The following is a 26,918-nucleotide window of genomic DNA, read 5'->3' as shown; positions in this document are numbered from 1 at the left end:
TTATTACATGTGGTTTATTATGACGATAAAAATCACAGCTTGATATCAGAAGGGTGAAAACGTAGAGTAATGCGAGGGATAAACCAGACAGAATATATAACGATATAGGAGTACGGAATCCCAGGGTAGGCCACAACCATATTACACCCAGGGGGTGCCGCTCGCTGACAGCGCCCGGAGTGGGGGGAGCACAACCATAGGGATATTACACCCAGGTGGTGTCGCTCGGTGACAGCTCCTGGGGGACTGGGAGGGCTTACTGGGGGGGGTTAAAGTCCAAATTTTTCATAAATTCATCTAGAAATTGTTCCTTGTTCTTCTTGAAATTGATATAAAGGAGAACATAGATGACAATGGAGATGATGATGACAACCACCCCGATCACCGTGGCTGCAATGTTCAGGGCTTTAGCTGTATGGGAGTGCTTGGCAGCCAAGGGCGCATTATTCTGGTAAGTGGCATCGCGGGTCTGCAAAGGAAAAGGAGATATTCATCATTGGTTTTAGGAACATCAACAATCCATGTAGTTATATTAAGCAATATGGCTGCCAGGGGCCACTGCCCAACTTCCCTAAGGATGGCTACAACACAATATGGCTGCCAGGGGCCACTGCCCAACTTCCCTAAGGATGGCTACAACACAATATGGCTGCCATTATACCTGCAGACAAACAGCATAACTGTGAACAACCCCATATCCCCTTACCAGGGTGATACGTCAGCTCTGTGTACACAGGAAATCCTTACCGTACTCTTAGAATGTGTTATGGGGATGGGGAATATTTAACATAAACCATACAATAAAAGTGCAAGAAAAATGAAGTGTATTGACAAGAGCTTGTGCGGTATGCAGGAGGTTTTCACTTTTCTGCCAGGGGCTGACTCAGGAACCCCCCACCCCCAAGCTCAGTACACACTCAATACACTATAAGTGATGTACTCACAAAGAGAAGTAACATGGAACCATGAACCAATTTAATGTTTGGAGGGGGGAAATCAATAATGGGTTAGTATGGGTGACAAATGGGTATGAAGAGATAACCAAAGAGAGAAAACCCAAGATATAAAAAAAAGTATACACATCTCAATGAGAAATTGTAATATGCTGAAAATAGCAGAGTAATTACAAACTGTATACAGGATGAAACAACGACCTGAGGAGGGACACAATATTCCCCGACCTCACCAGCAGAGGACACGCTTACATGCAATGTACACTGCTCAAAAAACTAAAGGGACCCCTCAGAGAACCCCTCCTAGATGTGACATATATATATATATATATATATATATATATATATATATATATAAAACTCTCCTAGATGTGACTGATATATATACACACCCCTCCTAGATGTGACAGAAAAGGCCGGACGCAACGGAGTTAAGGGAGGCCCAGCATGACAGGGGAGCTGGCACGGGAAGGGTTAACTGGTGATCTGGCTGGGAAGAGCGGGAGTTGCTAAGGGGAGGGGTATGGGAGTCAGGGGAGGGTATATAGGTTACTGCCTCTTCCTGGATCTGGCCAGCACATGTGGAGCAGCAGTGAAGAGTGCAGTGCTGTGTGCTGGCCAGACCGCGTGTGAGGAGAGCTGTTCCGACGAGCTGACCTGATGGCTCTCCCCCTGAATGAGATCCTGCGGCAACTGCAGGAAGCGGTGGCCGGAGCGGACGACAGGGCCTGGCTGGACAGTCAGCTACAGGCCATTATGGCGACCCCTCCTGCGGCTCCCTGGGCGGTGAGTTCCCCTACGCTTGCCGCCCCCGGTCCCCCCTCGGGGGCCTCCGCTGTGGCGGGACCTTCCTCCAGCCCCTGGGATGCTTCCCCGCTATGCCTGACCGGTCCGGCCGAATCTCCGCCCCCTCCGCGGCAACGGAGCTCCCGGCGGACTCGGCCTCCCGCCCGCCTCAGCCCCGATTCTCCCCCCAGGACCCGGCGCCGACGCAGGAGCCCCTCCGGGGACCCTCCAGGTCGGGGGACTCACCTCACCTCCCGGGGTCGGGCCTCCCGGCCTGCGAGGAATCCGAGAGCGCGGCCGGGCCTTGCGGAGCAGGAGAGGTCTCCACCCCCTCCTCTGGGTGCTCTCTCCTCCTCCTGTCTGCAGCTGTCTCCCGGGGATGCGGCGGGCTCTTCTGGTGAGGTGCGGGCCAGGGAGCCTGCCAGAAATGCCACCTGCGGGGGAACTTCCGGTAGCGGAGCGCGCCGGTCGCAGTCGGCGGCCGGGCGCGGTGAGTGTGACGTCATTGCCGGCGGCCGCCCCCAGGCTCCTTTGCGGTCCTTGGTGGTCCTGCCTCCCAGCGGCCTCCCTGCGGGTGGGGGGCCACCTGCCCCTGCCTCAGTCTCCTCCTCGGTGGCCTTCCCTTTCGGTGCGGGAGAGGACTCCTTGCTGCCCAGTCTGGACCGGCGTGATCCTCAGCGGCAGTTGGATCCGGATATCCCGGCTGGCGGGCGCACAGCACCCGGGCAGCCTGGTGAGTGTTCAGTACTGATGTCTGTTGGGGGGGGAGAGTCTGGGGTGGCTGGCAGGCTGGGAGTGGGGCAGGGGGTGGGGGGTACTGTGGTGAATTTGGGGGCAGAGTTCCAGGAGTTGCTGGCGGGCCTGCGGCGGCTGGTCTCCGGGGGCGGTGGGGGGTCAGGGGTTGCGCATGAATTAAGTGTCAGCAGTTGCGCGCAAGCGCCGGCGGGGGGGGCGGTCCCGGTTGCAGCGTGGGTGGGTGCGCCTCAGGCCCCTGCGGTTGCGCCGGCGTGTGTGGGGGGAGTGATGGCTGGCGCTGCGGGTGTGGCTGTATCTGTGCAGACGGACAAGGAGAAGGAGGTGGATTGGGTGCGGTTGGATGACAGAGCGCGTGGGGAGGTCTATGTGTGTTTTGAGGGGCCTCTGGGAGCTCACTTGAAGTTAGAGGTTAGGGAAAAAATCTGGCGGGACGAATACGTGGAGATTTTCTCCCTTCTCCCGTTGGACAAATTGAATTTAGACAAGACGAAGCGTTTTGAATTGAAGAAGGAGGAGGAGGAAAAACGACGGTGGCGTCTGATCCCTCAGACGTTCTCCAATTGGCTCCAGGCATTTGCCATTCTGGCAAGTGTGATTGGAGAAAAGGCGCCCGATAATTGTTCGGGTCTTTTCTGCTACCTGGATTCAATTGGAGAAGCGTATCGGGTGTACGGGGGGCAGGCCTGGCTCCGTTATGACGAGCAGTTTCGTGAGCGAAAAGCGGTGCGGCCGAGTATACGTTGGGACCAGAAGGATATTGGGCTGTGGTTGCGGGTCATGGGGCCGGCCCGTCAGGGGCCGCCCTTTCCTGGGGGGGGCGGCTTTGCCGCCCAATCTTTGCAGTTTGGGGGGACCGGGAGTTCGCAGGGGCAGTCGGCCCAGTCCGGGGGAGGGAAGGCCGGTTTGTGCTGGCAGTTTAATGATGGCCAGTGCAAATACGGGTCGGCCTGTAAGTTTAGGCATGTCTGTGGCGCGTGTGGCGGATCTTCCCATGGCTCCGCCCGGTGTTACAGAAAAGGTAAAGGGCGGGGTGCTGGCCATGGGGGCGACTCCGGTGAGGGTGGACGTGATGCGCCCCTTCCTCGACAGATTTCCGGACAGGGCCAAGGCGGCTCTGCTCACTGATGGCTTTACTGACGGCTTTGTCATTCCTTCCCCTTCTCACACGGTCCCCGCTTCACGGCGAAACTTGAAGTCGGCCTATCAGTACGCCTCCGTGGTGTCCCAAAAATTGGCTAAGGAGGTGTCCTTAGGGAGGATGGGTGGCCCCTTTGATTCTCCCCTGTGGGAGGATCTGGTAGTGTCTCCCTTGGGTGTAGTCCCCAAGAAGGAGCCGAACAGGTTTCGGCTAATTCACCATCTCTCTCACCCGCGCGGGCGGTCGGTGAACGCTGGGATTGATCCCGATCTGTGTTCGGTGGTCTACACCTCGTTTGACTCGGCGGTGGCGTGGGTGAGGGAGTATGGTCCAGGGGCTTTGATGGCGAAGACCGACATCGAGTCGGCTTTTCGTCTTCTCCCCGTGCATCCGGTAAGCATGCGACTGCTGGGCTGCTTTTGGGAGGGCGCCTTCTTCGTGGATAGGTGTCTTCCCATGGGTTGCTCCCTTTCGTGCGCTTATTTTGAGGCGTTCAGCTCCTTCCTCGAGTGGGTGGTTCGGGATATGGCTGGTGTGCGGTCGGTCATTCATTATTTGGATGACTTCCTGTTCATCGGTCCCCCCGGGTCTCTCATTTGTGGGAATTTGCTGGGCACCATGGAGTGGGTGGCGGGCCGTTTTGGGGTGCCGCTTGCACGGGACAAGACGGAGGGCCCGTCGTCAGTGCTTAAATTCTTGGGAATCACCATTGATTCCGTGCGGATGGAATGCCGGTTGCCCGCCGACAAGCTGGAGGCTCTGAAGGGGGACATACAACGAGCTCTGGCTTGGCGGAAGGTAACTTTGCGGGACTTGCAGTCTCTGCTTGGCAAGTTGAACTTTGCCTGCCGGATAATGCCCATGGGGAGGGTTTTTTGTCGACGGTTGGCGGGGGCGACGGCGGGGGTGCGGTCTCCTCATCATTTCATCAGGGTGACTAGGGAGTTGCGGGAGGACTTGGTGGTTTGGGCGGCGTTCTTGGACAAGTATAATGGTCGGTCACTGTTCATAGCTCCGGTGGTGGACAGTTTCGATTGGGAACTGTTTACGGACGCTGCAGGGGGTGTTGGTTTTGGGGCATACTGTCAGGGCCAGTGGTGCGTGGAGAGGTGGCCCAGCGCTTGGTGCGACGGGGGGTTGGTGCGGAACCTTGCCCTCCTGGAACTTTTCCCCATAGTGGTTGCGGTGGAGATTTGGGGAGAGAAGTTCCGGGACAGGAAGGTCCGTTTCCACTGCGACAATATGGCGGTTGTCTCGGCGGTGAACTCAGGGTCGGCGTCTTCCCCCCCGGTGGTGCGCTTGCTGCGTCATCTGGTCCTTTGTTGTTTGTCTCTTAATGCGTGGGTGGTGGCAGTGCACGTACCGGGTGTCAAGAATTCAGTGGCCGACTCTTTGTCTCGTCAGGAGTGGGAGCGGTTCCGGGAGTTGGTGCCGGAGGCGGCAGAAGATGGCATCCCATGCCCCTTGGATCTGTGGCGGCTTGTCTGAGGACGGCGGGGGAACTCGTGAGGAGTTCGCTGGCTGGTAGCACTTGGAGGGCGTATTCAGTGGCATGGGGGGAGTGGGTGGCATGGGAGCATGAATGGGGCGGTGTGCAGTCTGATGAGGATCGGGTGCTGGCGGTGCTTGGGTGGCTGGGTACTGTGGCAGCGGCGGGCTGGTCTGTGGCTAAAGTTAATCGTTTTGTGGCGGCTCTGGCCTTTGGCCTTAAGGTAAGGGGGCTCAGGGACGTCACAAAGAATTTCTTGGTGGGCCAGGCCCTGAGGGGCTTCCGGAGGGGGAGGTCACGGCCTGATAGGCGGAGGCCAGTGTCTTTTGCCCTGTTGGAACGGCTTGGTGAGTGTTTAGGTTCAGTGTGTAGTTCGGAGTCGGAATTGGTTCTGTTTCGTTTGGCTTTCTCTTGGGCGTTTTTTGGGGCATTAAGGGTGGGGGAGCTGGTGTCCCCGTCAGTTAAGAAAGCTGGTGGTTTGATGAGGGAGGATGTTTGGCTGGAACAGGACAGGGTGGTTTTTCGGATACGGCGGTCGAAGACCGATCAGCGGGGCAAGGGGCGCGACGTGGTGTTGCAGGCAGTGGGGGGGTCGAGGATGTGCCCAGTGCAGTGTGTTAAGGAGTTGTTTGCATTGGGGGGTGGGGGAAGCGGGCCGGTGCTGCGGCATGTGGATGGGTCGTTCTTATCCCGTTACCAGTTTACGGCCGTCTTTAGGAGGTGCTTGGGCGAGTTGGGGTTGGATGGCAGGTTGTTTGCCCCTCATTCCTTCCGAATAGGGGCGGCAACGGAGGCCGCGAGTTGGGGTCTGAGTGCTGAGGTGGTGCGGCGTATAGGGAGATGGGAGTCCGGTCGGTTTAGATCTTATGTTCGGCCCCAGCTGGCGCATTTTTAGTGGCAGGGGTGGGTGTTGATCTGTGGTGGGAGTCGTTTTTCTTTTGGTGTTTTTTGTTTTGTCCGAGTTTTAGGGCGTGTTTATTTCTCTCTGCTTTGTTTTTTGTGTGTTGCAGGTGGCGGCCCGGCTCTGGTCTGGATCATGGGTCATTCGTATGTCGCGAGGGGTGCGCAGCGGGCGGACATTCGCCCGGAGGGGCGGCAGCTCGGTCTGTCCAGGGCGGCGGCGATTGTGCGGTGGCTGGGAGTTGGGGGTATGGTGTGGAACAAAGTACTGCCGGAGGTTCACCGTTTTGCAAGGCTGGACAGGCCCCCGGATATCTTGGTGTTGCATATTGGAGGTAATGATCTGGGGGTCCGCCCATTCCGTGAATTGATTAGGGATGTCCGGTACGATCTCCTGCGCCTCTGGAGGATTTTTCCGGGGGTTCGGGTGGTCTGGTCGGACATTGTGCCCAGGAGGACTTGGAAGGTCGCCAGGTCGGTAGTGAAGCTCAATAAGGCTCGGGTGAAAGTCAACAGAGCAGTAGGCGCGTTTGTGGCGCGTAATGGGGGAGTGTTGGTTCGGCACAGGGATTTGGAGGATTGTTCTTGCAACTACTGGCTGGGGGACGGGGTTCATCGGAACGCGGTGGGGACAGATCTGTGGGCGCTTGGCATTCAGGAAGGTGTGGAAAGAGCCCTCTGTTTGTGGGGGAGCTCGCACGTGTGAGGTTTTCCCAGGTGCTCGCGTGGCGGGTTAGGGGGTCCTTGGGGTTGGAAAAATGGAGTATAAGGGGGGGTACACGAGGTGAGGTGCACCCCCATTCCCCCTCATTTTATTAAGGATTATCGGGGGGCCTTGGAGGAGGCTGGGCTCCTGACTGGGTGGTGTCCCGGGGAGTAATGGTTTGTGGACAATCGGCCAGTGCCTTTGGACTTGTGGTAGGGCTCCTGAGCCTGGGGGAACCGGCTGGGGGTCGGATAGGAGGGCTAATAGCCTGATATTTTGTGGCACAGTTATGGGTGGCCGGTTGTAGTTTTAGCCTCAAGGACCTCCTTCCCGTTCTAGGTCATTGTTGCATAATGTTTTTTATGTTTTGTACGTTTATTAATAAAATTTGGCTGCTGTGGCCAAAACTTTCCAAAGAACCAGGTCTCTGTCTTCTTTGTGGGAAGGAGGGAAGGGGGGTGGTATGTGGGAAGAGGGGGGGGGGATAAGGGTAATGGAGGGATCAGCTTCCCCATGTCATGATATATATATGAATATGAATGAATATGCTGAATATGCTGACACCAACATCCCACACACATTATCCCTGGGAATCCCATGTATTACCCAATGGCGGCCTGGAGGTGGCGTCACACATAGAATTACAGTAGTAACATCCTGCTCTCATCTGTGAGGAGCACAGGGGGCGCCAGTGGTGATTCTGCCAATCCTGGTGTTCTCTGGTAAACGGCAAGCATCCTGCACGGTGTTGGGCTGTGAGCACAACCCCCATCTGTGGACGTTGCGCCCTCATACCGTCCTCATGGAGTCGGTATCTAACCATTTGTGCAGGGCTCTGGCAGTGCTCCTCCTGGTCCTCCTTACACAAAGGCGGAGGTAGTGGTCCTGCTGCTGGGTTGTTGCCCCCTACGGCCTCCTCCACGTCTCCTGGAGTACTGGCCTGTCTCCTGGTAGCTGTGCTATATAATGTGTATACTGTGCTATATAATGTGTATACTGTGCTATATAATGTGTATACTGCGCTATATAATGTGTATACTGTGCTATATAAAGTGTATACTGTGCTATATAATGTGTATACTGTGTTATATAATGTGTATACTGTGCTATATAAAGTGTATACTGTGCTATATAATGTGTGCACCGCGCTATATAAAGTGTATACTGTGCTATATATAGTGTATACTGTGCTATATAATGTGTACTGTGCTATATAATGTGTATACTGTGCTATATAATGTGTATACTGTGCTATATAATGTGTATACTGTGCTATATAATGTGTATACTGCGCTATATAGTGTATACTGTCCTATATAAAGTGTACACCGGGCTATATAATGTGTATACTGTGCTATATAATGTGTATACTGTGCTATATAAAGTGTATACTGTGCTATATAATGTGTATACTGTGCTATATAAAGTGTATACTGTGCTATATAATGTGTATACTGTGCTATATAAAGTGTACTGTGCTATATAATGTGTATACTGTGCTATATAATGTGTATACCGTGCTATATAAAGTGTGTACCGTGCTATATAATGTGTATACTGTGCTATATAATGTGTATACTGCGCTATATAATGTGTATACTGTGCTATATAGTGTATACTGTGCTATATAATGTGTGCACTGCGCTATATAAAGTGTATACTGTGCTATATAATGTGTGCACTGCGCTATATAATGTGTATACTGTGCTATATAGTGTATACTGTGCTATATAATGTGTATACTGTGCTATATAAAGTGTACTGTGCTATATAATGTGTATACTGTGCTATATAATGTGTATACCGTGCTATATAAAGTGTGTACCGTGCTATATAATGTGTATACTGTGCTATATAAAGTGTATACTGTGCTATATAATGTGTATACTGTGCTATATAAAGTGTATACTGTGCTATATAAAGTGTACTGTGCTATATAATGTGTATACTCTGCTATATAAAGTGTGCACTGTGCTATATAATGTGTATACTGTGCTATATAATGTGTATACTGTGCTATATAATGTGTATACTGTGCTATATAATGTGTATACTGCGCTATATAATGTGTATACTGTGCTATATAATGTGTATACTGTGCTATATAATGTGTACTGTGCTATATAAAGTGTATACTGTGCTATATAATGTGTATACTGTGCTATATAAAGTGTATACTGTGCTATATAATGTGTATACTGTGCTATATAATGTGTGTGATGTGCTATATAATGTGTATACTGTGTTATATAATGTGTATACTGTGCTATATAAAGTGTACTGTGCTATATAATGTGTATACTGTGCTATATAAAGTGTATACTGTGCTATATAATGTGTATACTGTGCTATATAATGTGTATACTGTGCTATATAATGTGTGTGATGTGCTATATAATGTGTATACTGTGCTATATAATGTGTATACTGTGCTATATAATGTGTATACTGTGCTATATAAAGTGTGCACTGTGCTATATAATGTGTATACTGTGCTATATAAAGTGTATACTGTGCTATATAGTGTATACTATGCTATATAATGTGTATACTGTGCTATATAATGTGTATACTGTGCTATATAAAGTGTATACTATGCTATATAATGTGTATACTGTGCTATATAAAGTGTATACTGTGCTATATAAAGTGTACGCCACGCTATATAATGTGTATACTGTGCTATATAATGTGTGTGATGTGCTATATAATGTGTATACTGTGCTATATAATGTGTATACTGTGCTATATAATCTGTATACTGTGCTATATTATGTGTGTACTGCGCTATATAATGTGTATACTGCGCTATATAATGTGTATACTGTGCTATATAAAGTGTATACTGTTCTATATAATGTGTATACTGTGCTATATAAAGTGTATACTGTGCTATATAATGTGTATACTGTGCTATATAATGTGTATACTGTGCTATATAAAGTGTGTGATGTGCTATATAAAGTGTATACTGTGCTATATAATGTGTATACTGTGCTATATAAAGTGTGTGATGTGCTATATAAAGTGTATACTGTGCTATATAAAGTGTATACTGTGCTATATAAAGTGTACGCCACGCTATATAATGTGTATACTGTGTTATATAATGTGTATACTGTGCTATATAATGTGTATACTGTGCTATATAATATGTATACTGTGCTATATAATGTGTACACCGTGCTATATGTGTATACTGTGCTATATAATGTGTATACTGTGCTATATAAAGTGTATACTGTGCTATATAATGTGTATACTGTGCTATATAATGTGTATACTGTGCTATATAATGTGTATACTGTGCTATATAATGTGTATACTGTGCTATATAAAGTGTATACTGTGCTATATAATGTGTATACTGCGCTATATAAAGTGTGCACTGTGCTATATAATATGTATACTGTGCTATATAATATGTATACTGTGCTATATAATGTGTACACCGTGCTATATAATGTGAATACTGTGCTATATAATGTGTATACTGTGCTATATAATGTGTATACTGTGCTAAAGTGTATACTGTGCTATAGAAAGTGTATACTGTGCTATATAATGTGTATACTGTGCTATATAAAGTGTGCACAACGCTATATAAAGTGTGCACCGCACACACATTATATAGCACAGTATACACTTTATATAGCACAGTATACACATTATATAGCACAGTATACACATTATATAGCACAGTATACACTTTATATAGCACAGTATACACATTATATAGCACAGTATACACATTATATAGCACAGTATACGCATTATATAGCACAGTATACACTTTATATAGCACAGTATACACATTATATAGCACAGTATACACATTATATAGCACAGTATACACATTATATAGCACAGTACACATTATATAGCACAGTATACACTTTATATAGCACAGTATACACATTATATAGCACAGTACACATTATATAGCACAGTATACACTTTATATAGCACAGTATACACATTATATAGCACCGTATATACTTTATATAACACAGTATACACATTATATAGCACAGTATACACATAATATAGCACAGTATACACATAATATAGCACAGTATACACTTTATATAGCACAGTATACACATTATATAGCACAGTATACACTTTATATAGCACAGTATACACATTATATAGCACAGTATACACATTATATAGCATAGTATACACATATAGCACAGTATACACATTATATAGCACAGTATACACATTATATAGCACAGTATACACATTATATAACACAGTATACACATTATATAGCACAGTATACACATTATATAGCACAGTATACACTTTATATAGCACAGTATACACATTATATAGCACAGTATACACTTTATATAGCACAGTATACACATTATATAGCACAGTATACAGATTATATAGCACAGTATACAGATTATATAGCACAGTATACACTTTATATAGCACGGTTCACACTTTATATAGCACAGTATACACTATATAGCACAGTATACACATTATATAGCACAGTATACACTTTATATAGCGCAGTATACACATTATATAGCACAGTATACACTATATAGCACAGTATACACATTATATAGCACAGTATACACTTTATATAGCACAGTATACACTTTATATAGCACAGTATACACATTATATAGCACAGTATACACATTATATAGCACAGTATACACTTTATATAGCACAGTATACACTTTATATAGCACAGTATACACTTTATATAGCGCAGTATAAACTTAATATAGCACAGTATACACTTTATATAGCACAGTATACACTATATAGCACAGTATACACATTATATAGCACAGTATACACATTATATAGCACAGTATACACTTTATATAGCACAGTATACACTTTATATAGCACAGTATACACATTATATAGCACAGTATACACATTATATAGCATAGTATACACATTATATAGCACAGTATACACATTATATAGCACAGTATACACTTTATATAGCACAGTATACACATTATATAGCACAGTATACACATTATATAGCATAGTATACACATATAGCACAGTATACACATTATATAGCACAGTATACACTTTATATAGCACAGTATACACATTATATAGCACAGTATACACATATAGCACAGTATACACATTATATAGCACAGTATACACTTTATATAGCACAGTATACACATTATATAGCACAGTATACACATTATATAGCATAGTATACACATATAGCACAGTATACACATTATATAGCACAGTATACACATTATATAGCACAGTATACACATTATATAACACAGTATACACATTATATAGCACAGTATACACATTATATAACACAGTATACACATTATATAGCACAGTATACACTTTATATAGCACAGTATACACATTATATAGCACAGTATACACATTATATAGCATAGTATACACATATAGCACAGTATACACATTATATAGCACAGTATACACATTATATAGCACAGTATACACATTATATAACACAGTATACACATTATATAGCACAGTATACACATTATATAGCACAGTATACACTTTATATAGCACAGTATACACATTATATAGCACAGTATACACTTTATATAGCACAGTATACACATTATATAGCACAGTATACAGATTATATAGCACAGTATACAGATTATATAGCACAGTATACACTTTATATAGCACGGTTCACACTTTATATAGCACAGTATACACTATATAGCACAGTATACACATTATATAGCACAGTATACACTTTATATAGCGCAGTATACACATTATATAGCACAGTATACACTATATAGCACAGTATACACATTATATAGCACAGTATACACTTTATATAGCACAGTATACACTTTATATAGCACAGTATACACATTATATAGCACAGTATACACATTATATAGCACAGTATACACTTTATATAGCGCAGTATACACATTATATAGCACAGTATACACTATATAGCACAGTATACACTTTATATAGCACAGTATACACATTATATAGCACAGTATACACATTATATAGCACAGTATACACTTTATATAGCACAGTATACACATTATATAGCACAGTATACACATTATATAGCACAGTATACACTTTATATAGCACAGTATACACTTTATATAGCACAGTATACACTTTATATAGCGCAGTATAAACTTAATATAGCACAGTATACACTTTATATAGCACAGTATACACTTTATATAGCACAGTATACACATTATATAGCACAGTATACACATTATATAGCATAGTATACACATATAGCACAGTATACACATTATATAGCACAGTATACACTTTATATAGCACAGTATACACATTATATAGCACAGTATACACTTTATATAGCACAGTATACACATTATATAGCACAGTATACACTTTATATAGCACAGTATACACATTATATAGCACAGTATACACTTTATATAGCACAGTATACACATTATATAGCACAGTATACACATTATATAGCACAGTATACACATTATATAACACAGTATACACATTATATAGCACAGTATACACATTATATAACACAGTATACACATTATATAGCACAGTATACACTTTATATAGCATAGTATACACATTATATAGCACAGTATACACATTATATAGCATAGTATACACATATAGCACAGTATACACTTTATATAGCACAGTATACACATTATATAGCACGGTATACACTTTATATAGCACAGTATACACATTATATAGCACAGTATACACATTATATAACACAGTATACACATTATATAGCACAGTATATACATTATATAGCATAGTATACACTATATAGCACAGTGCACACTTTATATAGCACAGTATACACTTTATATAGCACAGTATACACATTATATAACACAGTATACACATTATATAGCACAGTATACACTTTATATAGCACAGTATACACTTTATATAGCACAGTATACACATTATATAGCACAGTATACACATTATATAGCACAGTATACACATTATATAGCATAGTATACACATTATATAGCACAGTATACACATTATATAGCACAGTATACACATTATATAACACAGTATACACATTATATAGCACAGTATACACATTATATAGCACAGTATACACTTTATATAGCACAGTATACACTTTATATAGCACAGTAGACACATTATATAGCACAGTATACAGATTATATAGCACAGTATACACATTATATAGCACAGTATACACTATATAGCACAGTGCACACTTTATATAGCACAGTATACACATTATATAGCATAGTATACACATTATATAGCACAGTATACACATTATATAGCACAGTATACACATTATATAGCACAGTATACACATTATATAGCACGGTATACACTTTATATAGCACAGTATACACATTATATAGCACAGTATACACTATATAGCACAGTATACACATTATATAGCACAGTATACACTTTATATAGCGCAGTATACGCATTATATAGCACAGTATACACTATATAGCACAGTATACACATTATATAGCACAGTATACACTTTATATAGCACAGTATACACTTTATATAGCACAGTATACACATTATATAGCACAGTATACAGATTATATAGCACAGTATACACATTATATAGCACAGTATACACATTATATAGCACAGTATACACTTTATATAGCACAGTATACACTTTATATAGCACAGTATACACTTTATATAGCACAGTACACATTATATAGCACAGTATACACATTATATAGCACAGTATACACTTTATATAGCACAGTGCACACTTTATATAGCACAGTATACACTATATAGCACAGTGCACACTTTATATAGCACAGTATACAGTACACTTTATATAGCGCAGTATATACTTAATATAGCACAGTATACACTTTATATAGCACAGTATACACTTTATATAGCACGGGGCACACTTCCTCCTGAGGGGAGGAGGTTGGGTCAGTCAGTACATTGCATGTAAGCGTGTCCTCGGCTAGGGAGGTCGGGGAATATTGTGTGGTTACATTCTGTATACAGTTTGTCATTGCTCTGCTAGCTCCTATTAACCCCTTAATTTACGCCCTGCGGCCGCCTCGGGGAGTTCAGAGCAGGGTTGTGCGGCGACCCTGCTCTGAACCGCCACGGTCCCGGGTGCCGCATGTTGCTCGGGACAGCGGCTATTAGCAGGTATGGTCCGATCGCCGTGCCCACTAATTAAGGATTCAGATGCAGCTGTCAGCTTCATCTGAATCCTTTATGCAGCCGATTCCCTGGTGTCTAGTGGGGTGGATGGATCCACACATCCGGCTCAGGCCGGGGTCTGTGTCGTAATGGCGCTGATCCCGGCTCGGCACTCAATTGCTTCCGGCTGCAGCAGGCGGAAGCAATCTAGTACCTGTCTCATCGATCTATGCTGTATAACTATACAGCATAGATCTCAATGAGAGATCACAGTGCTTATACTAGAAGTCCCCCAGGAGGAATAATCCTAACCCCAGGGGGGGAATAACCCTAACCCCAGGGGGGGAATAACCCTAACCCCAGGGGGAATAACCCTAACCCCAGGGGGGGAATAACCCTAACCCCAGGGGGGAATAACCCTAACCCCAGGGAGGGAATAACCCTAACCCCAGGGGGAATAACCCTAACCCCAGGGGGGGAATAACCCTAACCCCAGGGGGGGAATAACCCTAACCCCAGGGAGGGAATAACCCTAACCCCAGGGGGAATAACCCTAACCCCAGGGGGAGAATAACCCTAACTGCAGGGGGGGAATAACCCTAACCCCAGGGAGGGAATAACCCTAACCCCAGGGGGAATAACCCTAACCCCGGGGGGGGGGGGGGGGAATAACCCTAACCCCAAGGGGGGGAATAACCCTAACCCCAGGGAGGGAATAACCCTAACCCCAGGGGGGGGAATAACCCTAACCCCAGGGAGGGAATAACCCTAACCCCAGGGAGGGAATAACCCTAACCCCAGGGAGGGAATAACCCTAACCCCAGGGGGGGAATAACCCTAACCCCAGGGAGGGAATAACCCTAACCCCAGGGGGAATAACCCTAACCCCAGGGGGGGAATAACCCTAACCCCAGGGGGGGAATAACCCTAACCCCAGGGAGGGAATAACCCTAACCCCAGGGGGAATAACCCTAACCCCGGGGGGGGGGGGGAATAACCCTAACCCCAGGGGGGGAATAACCCTAACCCCAGGGGGGGGAATAACCCTAACCCCAGGGGGAATAACCCTAACCCCGGGGGGGGGGGGGGAATAACCCTAACCCCAGGGGGGGAATAACCCTAACCCCAGGGGGGGAATAACCCTAACCCCAGGGGGGAATAACCCTAACCCCAGGGGGGCTTCTAGTATAGGTGAAAAAGAAAAAAAAAGTGTCATTATTAATAAAAAGTCCCCTCCCCTAATAAAAGTCTGAATCACCCCCCTTTTCCCATGTTATAAATAAAAATAAATAAATAAACATGTTTGCTATCGCCGCATGCGTAATCGCCCAAACTATTAATTAATCACATTCCTGATCTCGCACGGTAAACGGCGTAAGCGCAAAAAATCCCGAAATGGAAAACTGCGCATTTTGGTCGCATCAAATCCAGAAAAATTGTAATAAAAAGTGATCAAAAAGTCGTATATGTGCAATCAAGTTACCGATAGAAAGAACACATCATGGCGCAAATAATGACACCTGACACAGCCCCATAGACCAAAGGATAAAAGCGCTATAAGCCTGGGAATGGAGCGATTGTAAGGAACGTATATTTGGTAACAATGGTTTGAATTTTTTACAGGCCATCAGATAATAAAGCCGTCATTGCAAAGTACAATTAGTGGCGCAAAAAATAAGGATAAGGGCTCATGTGGGTTTCTTGGGGAAAAAATGCAACTGCTATGGCCTTTTAAGCACAAGGAGGGAAAAAACGGAAGTGCAAAAATCTAAATTGGCCCGGTCCGGTTAAGTATATTATGTTACATTGCGATGTGCATGCTTTTTTCTACTTTGGGCTTTTCTCTTTGGTTATGATTACATGGATTTTCTAAGATAGTGTATTGGCACCCCTTGCACCTCCATATTGGGTGCATACTAATGGGGTATGAAGAAACAGACAATGGTAAACTCTATATAGCATAAACATAAGGCCTCATTTACAGGATCCGTGCCACGGAGGAGGAACGCAGCATGGATCCCCTCGCAGTGGAGCCCCCCCCCCCCTCCACTGCCCGGCACAGATCCCCCCCCCCCCCTCCACTGCACGGCACAGATCCCCCCCCCCCCTCCACTGCCCGGCACAGATCCCCCCCCCCCTCCACTGCACGGCACAGATCCCCCCCCCCCCCCCCTCCACTGCCCGGCACAGATCCCCCCCCCCCCCCCCCCTCCACTGCCCGGCACAGATCCCCCCCCCCCTCCACTGCCCGGCACAGATCCCCCCCCCCCCCCCCAGCAACAGAGATGACAGGAGCGAATAATGTGCTCTCCAGACCTTTATCTGGCTATATGGCTGCAGCCTTGCCTATTGCTTACCACACATAGTTACAGTGTACATGTATGTGCCGGCAGGTTGTAAGAAGGTGTGCAGTGATATTGTTGAGGTCACTACCAAGCATGTCCTAGTGCAGATCCCGGCACGGATCCCCCCTCGCTGCCCGGCAGCAGACATGACAGGAGTGCATAATGTGAGCTCCTATCATTGCATCTGAATATTCACCTACTCCCCCATGCCGGCCGGTTTACATGTTCACCAGAAGTGGCGTGGACTACGCCGCCTTCTTTTCCCAGCAGTGTAGTCCAGGCCACTTCCTGTGAGTGTGTGTAAGCCGGCGGCATGGGGGAGTAGGTGAGTAGTAGATGCGATGACAGTACATTGGGGCCCAGGTGCCACAAATGTTGGCGCTTTAGAAATCATAGATCCACTAAATAACAAAGGATTTGCATCTTGAACAATCCATGAGGTAACAATCTAATCCATGAGGTAACAATCTAATCCATGAGGTAACAATCTAATCCATGAGGTAATAATCTAATCCATGAGGTAACAACCTAATCCATGAGGTAACAATCTAATCCATGAGGTAACAATCTAATCCATGAGGTAACAACCTAATCCATGAGGTAATAACAGTCCATGAGGTAACAATCTAATCCATGAGGTAACAATCTAATCCATGAGGTAACAATCTAATCCATGAGGTAACAACCTAATCCATGAGGTAACAACAGTCCATGAGGTAATAACAGTCCATGAGGTAACAATCTAATCCATGAGGTAACAATCTAATCCATGAGGTAACAACCTAATCCATGAGGTAATAACAGTCCATGAGGTAACAACCTAATCCATGAGGTAACAATCTAATCCATGAGGTAACAATCTAATCCATGAGGTAACAACCTAATCCATGAGGTAATAACAGTCCATGAGGTAACAATCTAATCCATGAGGTAACAATCTAATCCATGAGGTAACAATCTAATCCATGAGGTAACAACCTAATCCATGAGGTAACAACAGTCCATGAGGTAACAACAGTCCATGAGGTAACAACCTAATCCATGAGGTAACGACAGTCCATGAGGTAACAATCTAATCCATGAGGTAACAATCTAATCCATGAGGTAACAATCTAATCCATGAGGTAACAACCTAATCCATGAGGTAATAACAGTCCATGAGGTAATAACAGTCCATGAGGTAACAATCTAATCCATGAGGTAACAATCTAATCCATGAGGTAACAACAATCCATGAGATAACAATTTATGAGGTAACAACAGTCCATGAGGTAGCAGTCTAATCCATGAGGTAGCAGTCTAATCCATGAGGTAGCAGTCTAATCCATGAGGTAGCAGTCTAATCCATGAGGTAACAACAATCCATGAGGTAAAATCTTTTGTGAACAGAACAGATTCGGGCTGTGTCTCAGCTGTGAGTGTTTATGTGTTACTGTACAGCCACGGCTTCACCAGCCAGGACACAAGGGGTCACACTGCTGCTGACCTACACCCCAGGCTTAGTGCAGACCCCCAACATAGAGCCGCAGCATTTATGATCTCACAGAGGGGGTGGGTGACAGGAGCCTCTTCACTGGACACACTGGAGCTGGGGGTTCATGTGTGGGCTCAGTCCTTCCTTTCTGTGGCCCCTCCTCTTTTTCTCAGTGGTCCTGTCAGGAGGATGTCAGGAGAGGAGCAGGGTCCAAGCAGCACAGAGGGTGTCAGGAGAGGAGGGGGATCCCAGCAGCACAAGGGATGTCAGGAGAGGAGCAGGGTCCCCAGCAGCACAGAGGATGTCAGGAGAGGAGCAGGATCCCCAGCAGCACTGAGGGTGTCAGGAGAGGAGCAGGGTCCCCAGCAGCACAGAGGATGTCAGGAGAGGAGCAGGGTCCCCAGCAGCACTGAGGGTGTCAGGAGAGGAGCAGGGTCCCCAGCAGCACAGAGGGTGTCAGGAGAGGAGCAGGGTCCCCAGCAGCACAGAGGGTGTCAGGAGAGGAAGGGGGTCCCAGCAGCACAAGGGATGTCAGGAGAGGAGCAGGGTCCCCAGCAGCACAGAGGGTGTCAGGAGAGGAGGGGGGTCCCAGCAGCACAGAGGGTGTCAGGAGAGGAGGGGGGTCCCCAGCAGCACAGAGGGTGTCAGGAGAGGAGGGGGGTCCCAGCAGCACAAGGGATGTCAGGAGAGGAGCAGGGTCCCCAGCAGCACAGAGGGTGTCAGGAGAGGAGGGGGGTCCCAGCAGCACAGAGGGTGTCAGGAGAGGAGCAGGGTGTCAGGAGAGGAGCAGGGTCCCAGCAGCACAGAGGGTGTCAGGAGAGGAGCAGGGTCCCCAGCAGCACAGAGGGTGTCAGGAGAGGAGCAGGGTCCCAGCAGCACAGAGGGTGTCAGGAGAGGAGGGGGGTCCCAGCAGCACAGAGGGTGTCAGGAGAGGAGCAGGGTGTCAGGAGAGGAGCAGGGTCCCAGCAGCACAGAGGGTGTCAGGAGAGGAGCAGGGTCCCCAGCAGCACAGAGGATGTCAGGAGAGGAGCAGGGTCCCCAGCAGCACAGAGAATGTCAGGAGAGGAGCAGGGTCCCCAGCAGCACAGAGGATGTCAGGAGAGGAGCAGGGTCCCCAGCAGCACAGAGGATGTCAGAAGAGGAGCAGGGTCCAAGCAGCACAGAGGATGTCAGGAGAGGAGCAGGGTCCCAGCAGCACAGAGGATGTCAGGAGAGGAGCAGGGTCCCCAGCAGCACAGAGGGTGTCAGGAGAGGAGCAGGGTCCCAGCAGCACAGAGGGTGTCAGGAGAGGAGCAGGGTCCCCAGCAGCACAGAGGGTGTCAGGAGAGGAGCAGGGTCCCCAGCAGCACTAGAGGACACTAGTTTGCAGTAAAGGCCCTATTCCACCAACAGATCTGATGACAGATTATCTGCCAAAGATTTGAAGCCAAACCCAGGACTGGATTTGAAAAGAGGAGAAATCCAGTCTTTCCTTTGTGACCTGTTCTCTGTTTATAGTCTGTTCCTGGGTTTGGCTTCAAATCTTTGGCAGATAATCTGTCATCAGATCTGTTGGTGGAATAGGGCCTTAAGTCTCTTCAGTGCACTGTCCTCTCTCCTTCTTTCTCCCACCATGTTTAGTTCTCCCGTTCTTGTCCTCCATGCCACATTCCTGCAGGTGTTACCTGCCCGGTCACTGGTGTCCGGGGTTTTGTGCCATTTACTGCTGAGGCCAGCAACTACAGGGTATATGGCATATCATGTCTGCATTACACAGAGGTGACAGGAGGACAATCCCTTTAAGGAGTCATGGTGGCTGAATAATTCTGATCAGGTATGACAGGTGCGGCATGGTGGGATAGAGATGGTATACGGATCCAAAGAGAACTAGGCAGCAGACTCTACAGGAGGGATGAAAGAGAAGACGTCTCTGCTCAGAGAAGAGGTCACTTGGGAAGCACTGGATAGATCTGCTTATTCTCACTGATTCTGTACTGGGACCCACCAGCTGTTAGCTCCGCCCCTTTGGGTGTGGTGTGGGCGGTCTCAGGCTGGAGGAGGAGGATTGTTTTAGTTATTAAACTAGGCGTTGTCCCTCCTGATCTCGCTGTAAACATCTGCCCGGAATATTCCCCTTACAGATTCATCCAGTGCAGACAACAATGGAAGAGAAGTGTAAAAAAGACGGTAAAACAACTGTCCGGGTGTGTTAGAGGGGCAGAAAGCAAAGAGCGAAGAGTAACATCAAGAAAAGAGCAAAGAGTAACGGCGATAAAAAAGCAAAGAGCAACGGCGAGAAAAGAGCAAAGAGTAACGGTGAGAAAAGAGTAACGGCAAACAAAGAGTAACGGCGACAAAAGAGCAAAGAGCAACGGCGACAAAAAAGCAAAGAGTAACGGCGACAAAAGAGCAAAGAGTAATGGCGAGAAAAACACAAAGAGTAACGGCGAGCAAAAAGCAACTGTGAGAAAAGAGCAACGGCGACAAAAGAGCAAAGAGCAACGGCGAGAAAAGAGCAAAGAGTAACGGCGAGAAAAGAGCAAAGAGTAACGGCGAGAAAAACACAAAGTAACGGCGAGAAAAGAGCAAAGAGTAACGGCGAGCAAAAAGCAACGTCGAGAAAAGAGCAAAGAGCAATGGCAAGAAAATGTAAAAAGTGACATCAATGTCAAAAATAACAATTATATCAAATATCACTGGAGAAATATCAAAGAGAAATAAAAAGCAAAGTTACAAAACAATCTAATGTGGTGTCCACTGCTCATCATCTGTGCCCCTCCTGATGCCCCCAGGATCTCACTGCCCCGGCCACAGCCACCACTCCCTACACCCACGTATGAACACATAACCCTGCGGCATCCCGGCGCTCTATGCTGGATGGATCCTCAGCCCCAACCCCCACCTTACCTGCCCCGAGCCCCTTGTATTCGCACCGACCCCTGTGTATCCACACTGTCCTCCGTGTATCAGCACCGAGCTCCATGTATCTGCGCTGTCCTGCGTGTATCCACACGACCCCCGTGTATATCCGCACTGTCCTCCGTGTATCCGCACCGACCCCGTGTATCCACACTGTCCTCCATGTATCCGCACCGACCCTCAAGTATCTGCACTGTCCTCCGTGTATCTGCACCGACACCCATGTATCCGCACCGACCCCGTGTATCCACACTGTCCTCCATGTATCCGCACCGACCCTCATGTATCTGCACTGTCCTCCGTGTATCTGCACCGACACCCATGTATCTGCACCGAGCCCCGTGTATCTGCATTGTCCTCCGTGTATCCGCATCGAGCCACATGTATATCCGCACTGTCCTCCGTGTATCCGCACTGTCCTCCGTGTATCCGCACTGTCCTCTGTGTATCCGCACCGAGCCCCGTGTATCTGCACTGTCCTCTGTGTATCCGCACCGACCCCCATGTATATCCGCACCGACCCCTGTGTATCCGCACTGTCCTCCGTGTATCCGCACTGTCCTCCGTGTATCAGCACCGAGCCCCATGTATCTGCACTGTCCTGCGTGTATCCACACCGACCCGCGTGTATATCCACACTGTCTTCCGTGTATCTGCACCGACCCCATGCATCCACACTGTCCTCCATGTATCTGCACCGACCCTCATGTATCTGCACTGTCCTTCGTGTATCTGCACCGACACCCGTGTATCCGCACCGACCCCCGTGTATCTGCACTGTCCTCCGTGTATCCGCACCAAGCCACATGTATATCCGCACTGTCCTCCGTGTATCCGCACTGTCCTCTGTGTATCCACACCGAGCCCCGTGTATCTGCACCGACACCCGTGTACCCGCACCGACCAGCGTGTATCCGCACCGAACCCCATGTATCCGCACTGTCCTCCGTGTATCCGCACCGAGCCCCGTGTATCTGCACTGTTCTCCGTGTATCCGCACTGTCCTCCGTGTATCCGCACTGTCCTCCATGTATCCGCACCGACCCAGGTGTATATCCGCACTGTCCTCCGTGTATCTGCACTGTCCTCCGTGTATCCACACCGACCCCGTGTATCCCCACCGACCTCGTATATATCCGCACTGTCCTCTGTGTATCCGCACCGACCCCCGTGTATCTGCAACTGGCCCCGTGTATCCGCACCGACCCCCGTATATCTGCACCAACCCCTGTGTATCTGCACTGTCCTCCATGTATCTTCACCGACCCCCATGTATCTGCACTGTCCTCCGTGTATCCGCACTGACCCCTGTGTATCCTCACTGACCCCTGTGTATCCACACTGACCCCCGTGTATATCCGCACTGTCCTCCGTGTATCTGCACTGTCCTCCGTTTATCTGCAACGACCCCCGTGTATATCCGCACTGTCCTCTGTGTATCTGCACTGTCCTCCGTGTATCCGCAACGAACCCCGTGTATCTGCACTGACCCCCGTATATAAACGCACTGTCCTCCGTGTATCTGCACTGTCTTCCGTGTATCCGCAACGACCCCCATGTATCCGCACTGTCCTCCGTGTATCTGCACTGTCCTCCGTTTATCTGCAACGACCCCCGTGTATATCCGCACTGTCCTCTGTGTATCTGCACTGTCCTCCGTGTATCCGCAACGAACCCCGTGTATCTGCACTGACCCCCGTATATAAACACACTGTCCTCCGTGTATCTGCACTGTCTTCCGTGTATCCGCAACGACCCCCTTGTATCCGCACCGACCCCCGTGTATATCCGCACTGTCCTCCGTGTATCTTCACTGTCCTCCGTGTATCCACACCAACCCCGTGTATCTGCACTGTCCTCCGTGTATCTGCACCGACCCCGTGTATATCCGCACTGTCTCCCATGTATTCGCACCGACCCCTGTGTATCTGCACCGACCCCGTGTATATCCGCACTGTCCTCCGTGTATCTGCACCGACCCCGTGTATCCGTCGGCCCATGTATCTGCATCGACCCCCGTGTAAACTGGACCGATGCCCGTGTATCCGTGCTGTCCTCCGTGTATCTGCACCGACCCCCGTATATCCACACCGACGCCCGTGTATCTGCATTGACCCCCGTGTATCCATCGGGCCATGTATCTGCATCGACCCCCGTGTAAACTGCACCGACACCCGTGTATCTGCACTGTCCTCCGTGTATCTGCACCGACCCCCGTGTATCCACACCGATGCCCGTGTATCTGCATCGATCCCCATGTAAACTGCACCGACCCCTGTGTAAACTACACCGATGCCCGTGTATCTGCATCGAACCCTGTGTAAACTACACCGACGCCCATGTATCCGCACCGACTCCCGTGTATCAGCACCGACCCCGTGTATCCGCACTGTCCTCCGTGTATCTGCACCGACCCCTGTGTATCTGCATTGTCCTCTGTGTATCTGCACCGACTCCCATGTATCCGCACCGATGCCCATGTATCTGCATCGACCCCCGTGTAAACTACACCGACGCCCGTGTACCTGCACCGACCCCGTGTATCCGCACCGAAGCCTGTGTATCTGCATCAACCCCCATGTAAACTGCACTGATGCCCATGTATCTGCACCGACCCCCATGTATCCGCACTGTCCTCAGTGTATCTGCACTTTCCTCCGTGTATCGACACCAACCCCGTGTATCTGCACTATCCTCCGAGTATCCGCACCGACGCCCATGTATCTGCATCGACCCCCTTGTAAACTGCACCGATGCCCGTGTATCCGCACCGACCCCCGTGTATCCGCACTGTCCTCTGTGTATCTGCACCGACCCCCGTGTATCCAAGCTGACGCCCGTGTATCTGCATCGATCCCCGTGTAAACTACATCGACGCCCATGTATCCGCACCGACTCCCGTGTATCAGCACCGACCCCCGTGTATCCACACTGTCCTCCATGTATCTGCACCGACCCCTGTGTATCTGCACTGTCCTCTGTGTATCTGCACCGACTCCCGTGTATCCGCACCGATGCCCATGTATCTGCATCGACCCCCGTGTAAACTGCACCGACGCCCGTGTACCCGCACCGACCCCCGTGTATCCACACCGACGCCCGTGTATCTGCATCAACCCCCGTGTAAACTGCACTGACGCCCGTGTATCCGCACCGACCCCCGTGTATCCGCACTGTCCTCGGTGTATCTGCACTTTCCTCCGTGTATCGACACCAACCCCGTGTATCTGCACTATCCTCTGAGTATCCGCACCGACGCCCATGTATCTGCATCGACCCCCTTGTAAACTGCACCGACGCCCGTGTATCTGCACCGACCCCCGTGTATCCGCACTATCCTCCGTGTATCTGCACCAACCCCCGTGTATCTGCACTGTCCTCTGTGTATCTGCACCGACTCCCGTGTATCTGCAGCGATGCCCGTGTATCTGCATCGACCCCGTGTAAACTGCACCGACGCCCGTGTACCCGCACCGACCAGCGTGTATTCGCGCCGAACCCCATGTATCCGCACTGTCCTCCGTGTATCTGCACCGACCGCTGTTTATCTGCACTGTCCTCTGTGTATCCGCACCAACCCCTGTATATCCGCACCGACCCCCGTGTATCTGCACTGTTCTCCGTGTATCAGCACCGACCCCTGTGTAAATCCGCACTGTCCCCCGTTTATCTGCACTGTCCTCCGTGTATCCGCACCGACCCCCGTGCATCCGCACTGACGCCCGTGTATATCCGCAATGTCCACCGTGTATCTGCACCGATCCCCGTGTATCCGCACCGATGCCGTGTATCCACACTGTCTTCTGGGTAACTGCACCAACCCCTGTGTATCTGCACCAACGCCCGTGTATCGGCACCAACCCCTGTGTATCCGCACGACCCTCATGTATCCGCACTGTCCTCTGTGTATCCGCACCGACCCTCGTGTATCTGCACTGTCCTCCGTGTATCCGCACCGACCCTCGTGTATCTGCACTGTCCTCCGTGTATCCACACCCACTCCCGTGTATCCGCATTGTCCTCCGTGTATCAGCACCGATGCCCGTGTATCCGCACTGTTCTCTGGGTATCTGCACCGACCCCCGTGTATCCACACCGACCCCCATGTATCCACACCGACAACCATGTATCCATACTGTCCTCTGTGTATTCCCACTGTCGTCCGTGTATCTGCACCGCACTCACACAGTTTATTACCATCCATACTATACTGGACCATCCCTCTACACACTCATTACTCAAAATATAAAAGTGGATTTTTTTGTTGTAGTTACCTTGATGGAGAAGATAAGAGCGACGATCCCGAGGGGCAGACAGCAGCAGATCAGGTTCAGGACGGACCAGACCAAGTAATCCTTCTGGGGGGGCGGCTGGTAGGGTGCGGGCTGCATGGTCACCACATTGGAAGCCGGCTGGTACATCTTCTCTCCCTCCATCTGCACTTCCAGTGACTTGTGTGATGCTCCTGGACAGACTCTGCTCTGTGCGCTCCGCTCTGGTCGCTATATACCAGGAGGAGGAGCTCACAGGGGAGGAAAGGTTTGGCATCTTCTACAGGACTCATTAAGACATACATTACTGATTCTAAGTTACATGCTGTATTATACTCTAGCTGCACTCACTATTCTGCTGGTGGGGTCACTGTGTACATACATTATATTACTGATCCTGTATCATACTCCAGAGCTGCACTCACTATTCTGCTGGAGGGGTCACTGTGTACATACATTATATTACTGATCCTGTATCATACTCCAGAGCTGCACTCACTATTCTGCTGGTGGGGTCACTGTGTACATACATTACTGATCCTGAGTAACAGCCTGTATTATACTCCAGCTGCGCTCACTTTTCTGCTGGTGGGGTCACTGTGTACATACATTACTGATCCTGAGTTACATCCTGCATTATACTCCAGAGCTGCACTCACTATTCTGCCTGTGCCGGTTCTATCTGGGTGATGTAATGGCTGCAGGATACACTGCCCAGTCCGACTTCCATTGGGCAGTAGGAGACCCCTGGATGGCAGCCGGCTCTTCTCTACCTGGTGGGGTAGACAGAACTTTCCTCCGATCTCTCAGACGTGCGGTGTTGTCCTCTCTGCGGCTCGGCCTGTGGGTACTACACCCAGGGGGCGCTCTATGACAGCTTCCTAAAGTCTATGATGTAAAAAACGCAGGAATGTGCCATTAGAGTGAAGAAACCTGATCCCGGATAATTTACAGGAATTGTGGTTTTCATCATGTCGGTTCAGGATCAGGATGTAAGAGGCAGGAA

General features: G+C 48.3%; 1 protein-coding gene across 1 annotated transcript; it reads right to left on the bottom strand.

Annotated features, from left to right (window-relative positions):
* On the bottom strand, positions 1 to 26,143 carry LOC138769324 (dispanin subfamily A member 2b-like). The gene is made up of 2 exons (XM_069947724.1): positions 25,916 to 26,143; positions 1 to 469 (listed from the first exon to the last, which is right to left on the bottom strand). Exons 1-2 carry the CDS (start codon positions 26,075 to 26,077, stop codon positions 257 to 259), a joined length of 375 nt encoding a protein of 124 aa, XP_069803825.1. The 5' UTR covers positions 26,078 to 26,143; the 3' UTR covers positions 1 to 256.
* Positions 26,144 to 26,918: the final 775 nt, after the last annotated feature.

This window comes from Dendropsophus ebraccatus, chromosome 12 (assembly GCF_027789765.1).
Source record: "Dendropsophus ebraccatus isolate aDenEbr1 chromosome 12, aDenEbr1.pat, whole genome shotgun sequence".
Taxonomy (NCBI): Eukaryota; Metazoa; Chordata; class Amphibia; order Anura; family Hylidae; genus Dendropsophus; species Dendropsophus ebraccatus.
This window is presented reverse-complemented; position numbering and strand designations above follow the sequence as displayed.

Bases quoted from the DNA above. Each gene is read 5' to 3' on its own strand.
- LOC138769324 (XM_069947724.1), bottom strand. From the start codon at position 26,077: ATGGAGGGAGAGAAGATGTACCAGCCGGCTTCCAATGTGGTGACCATG. The intron at 470-25,915 runs GTAACTACAACA...TTTCCTTTGCAG, and splicing joins CTCTTATCTTCTCCATCAAG to ACCCGCGATGCCACTTACCA.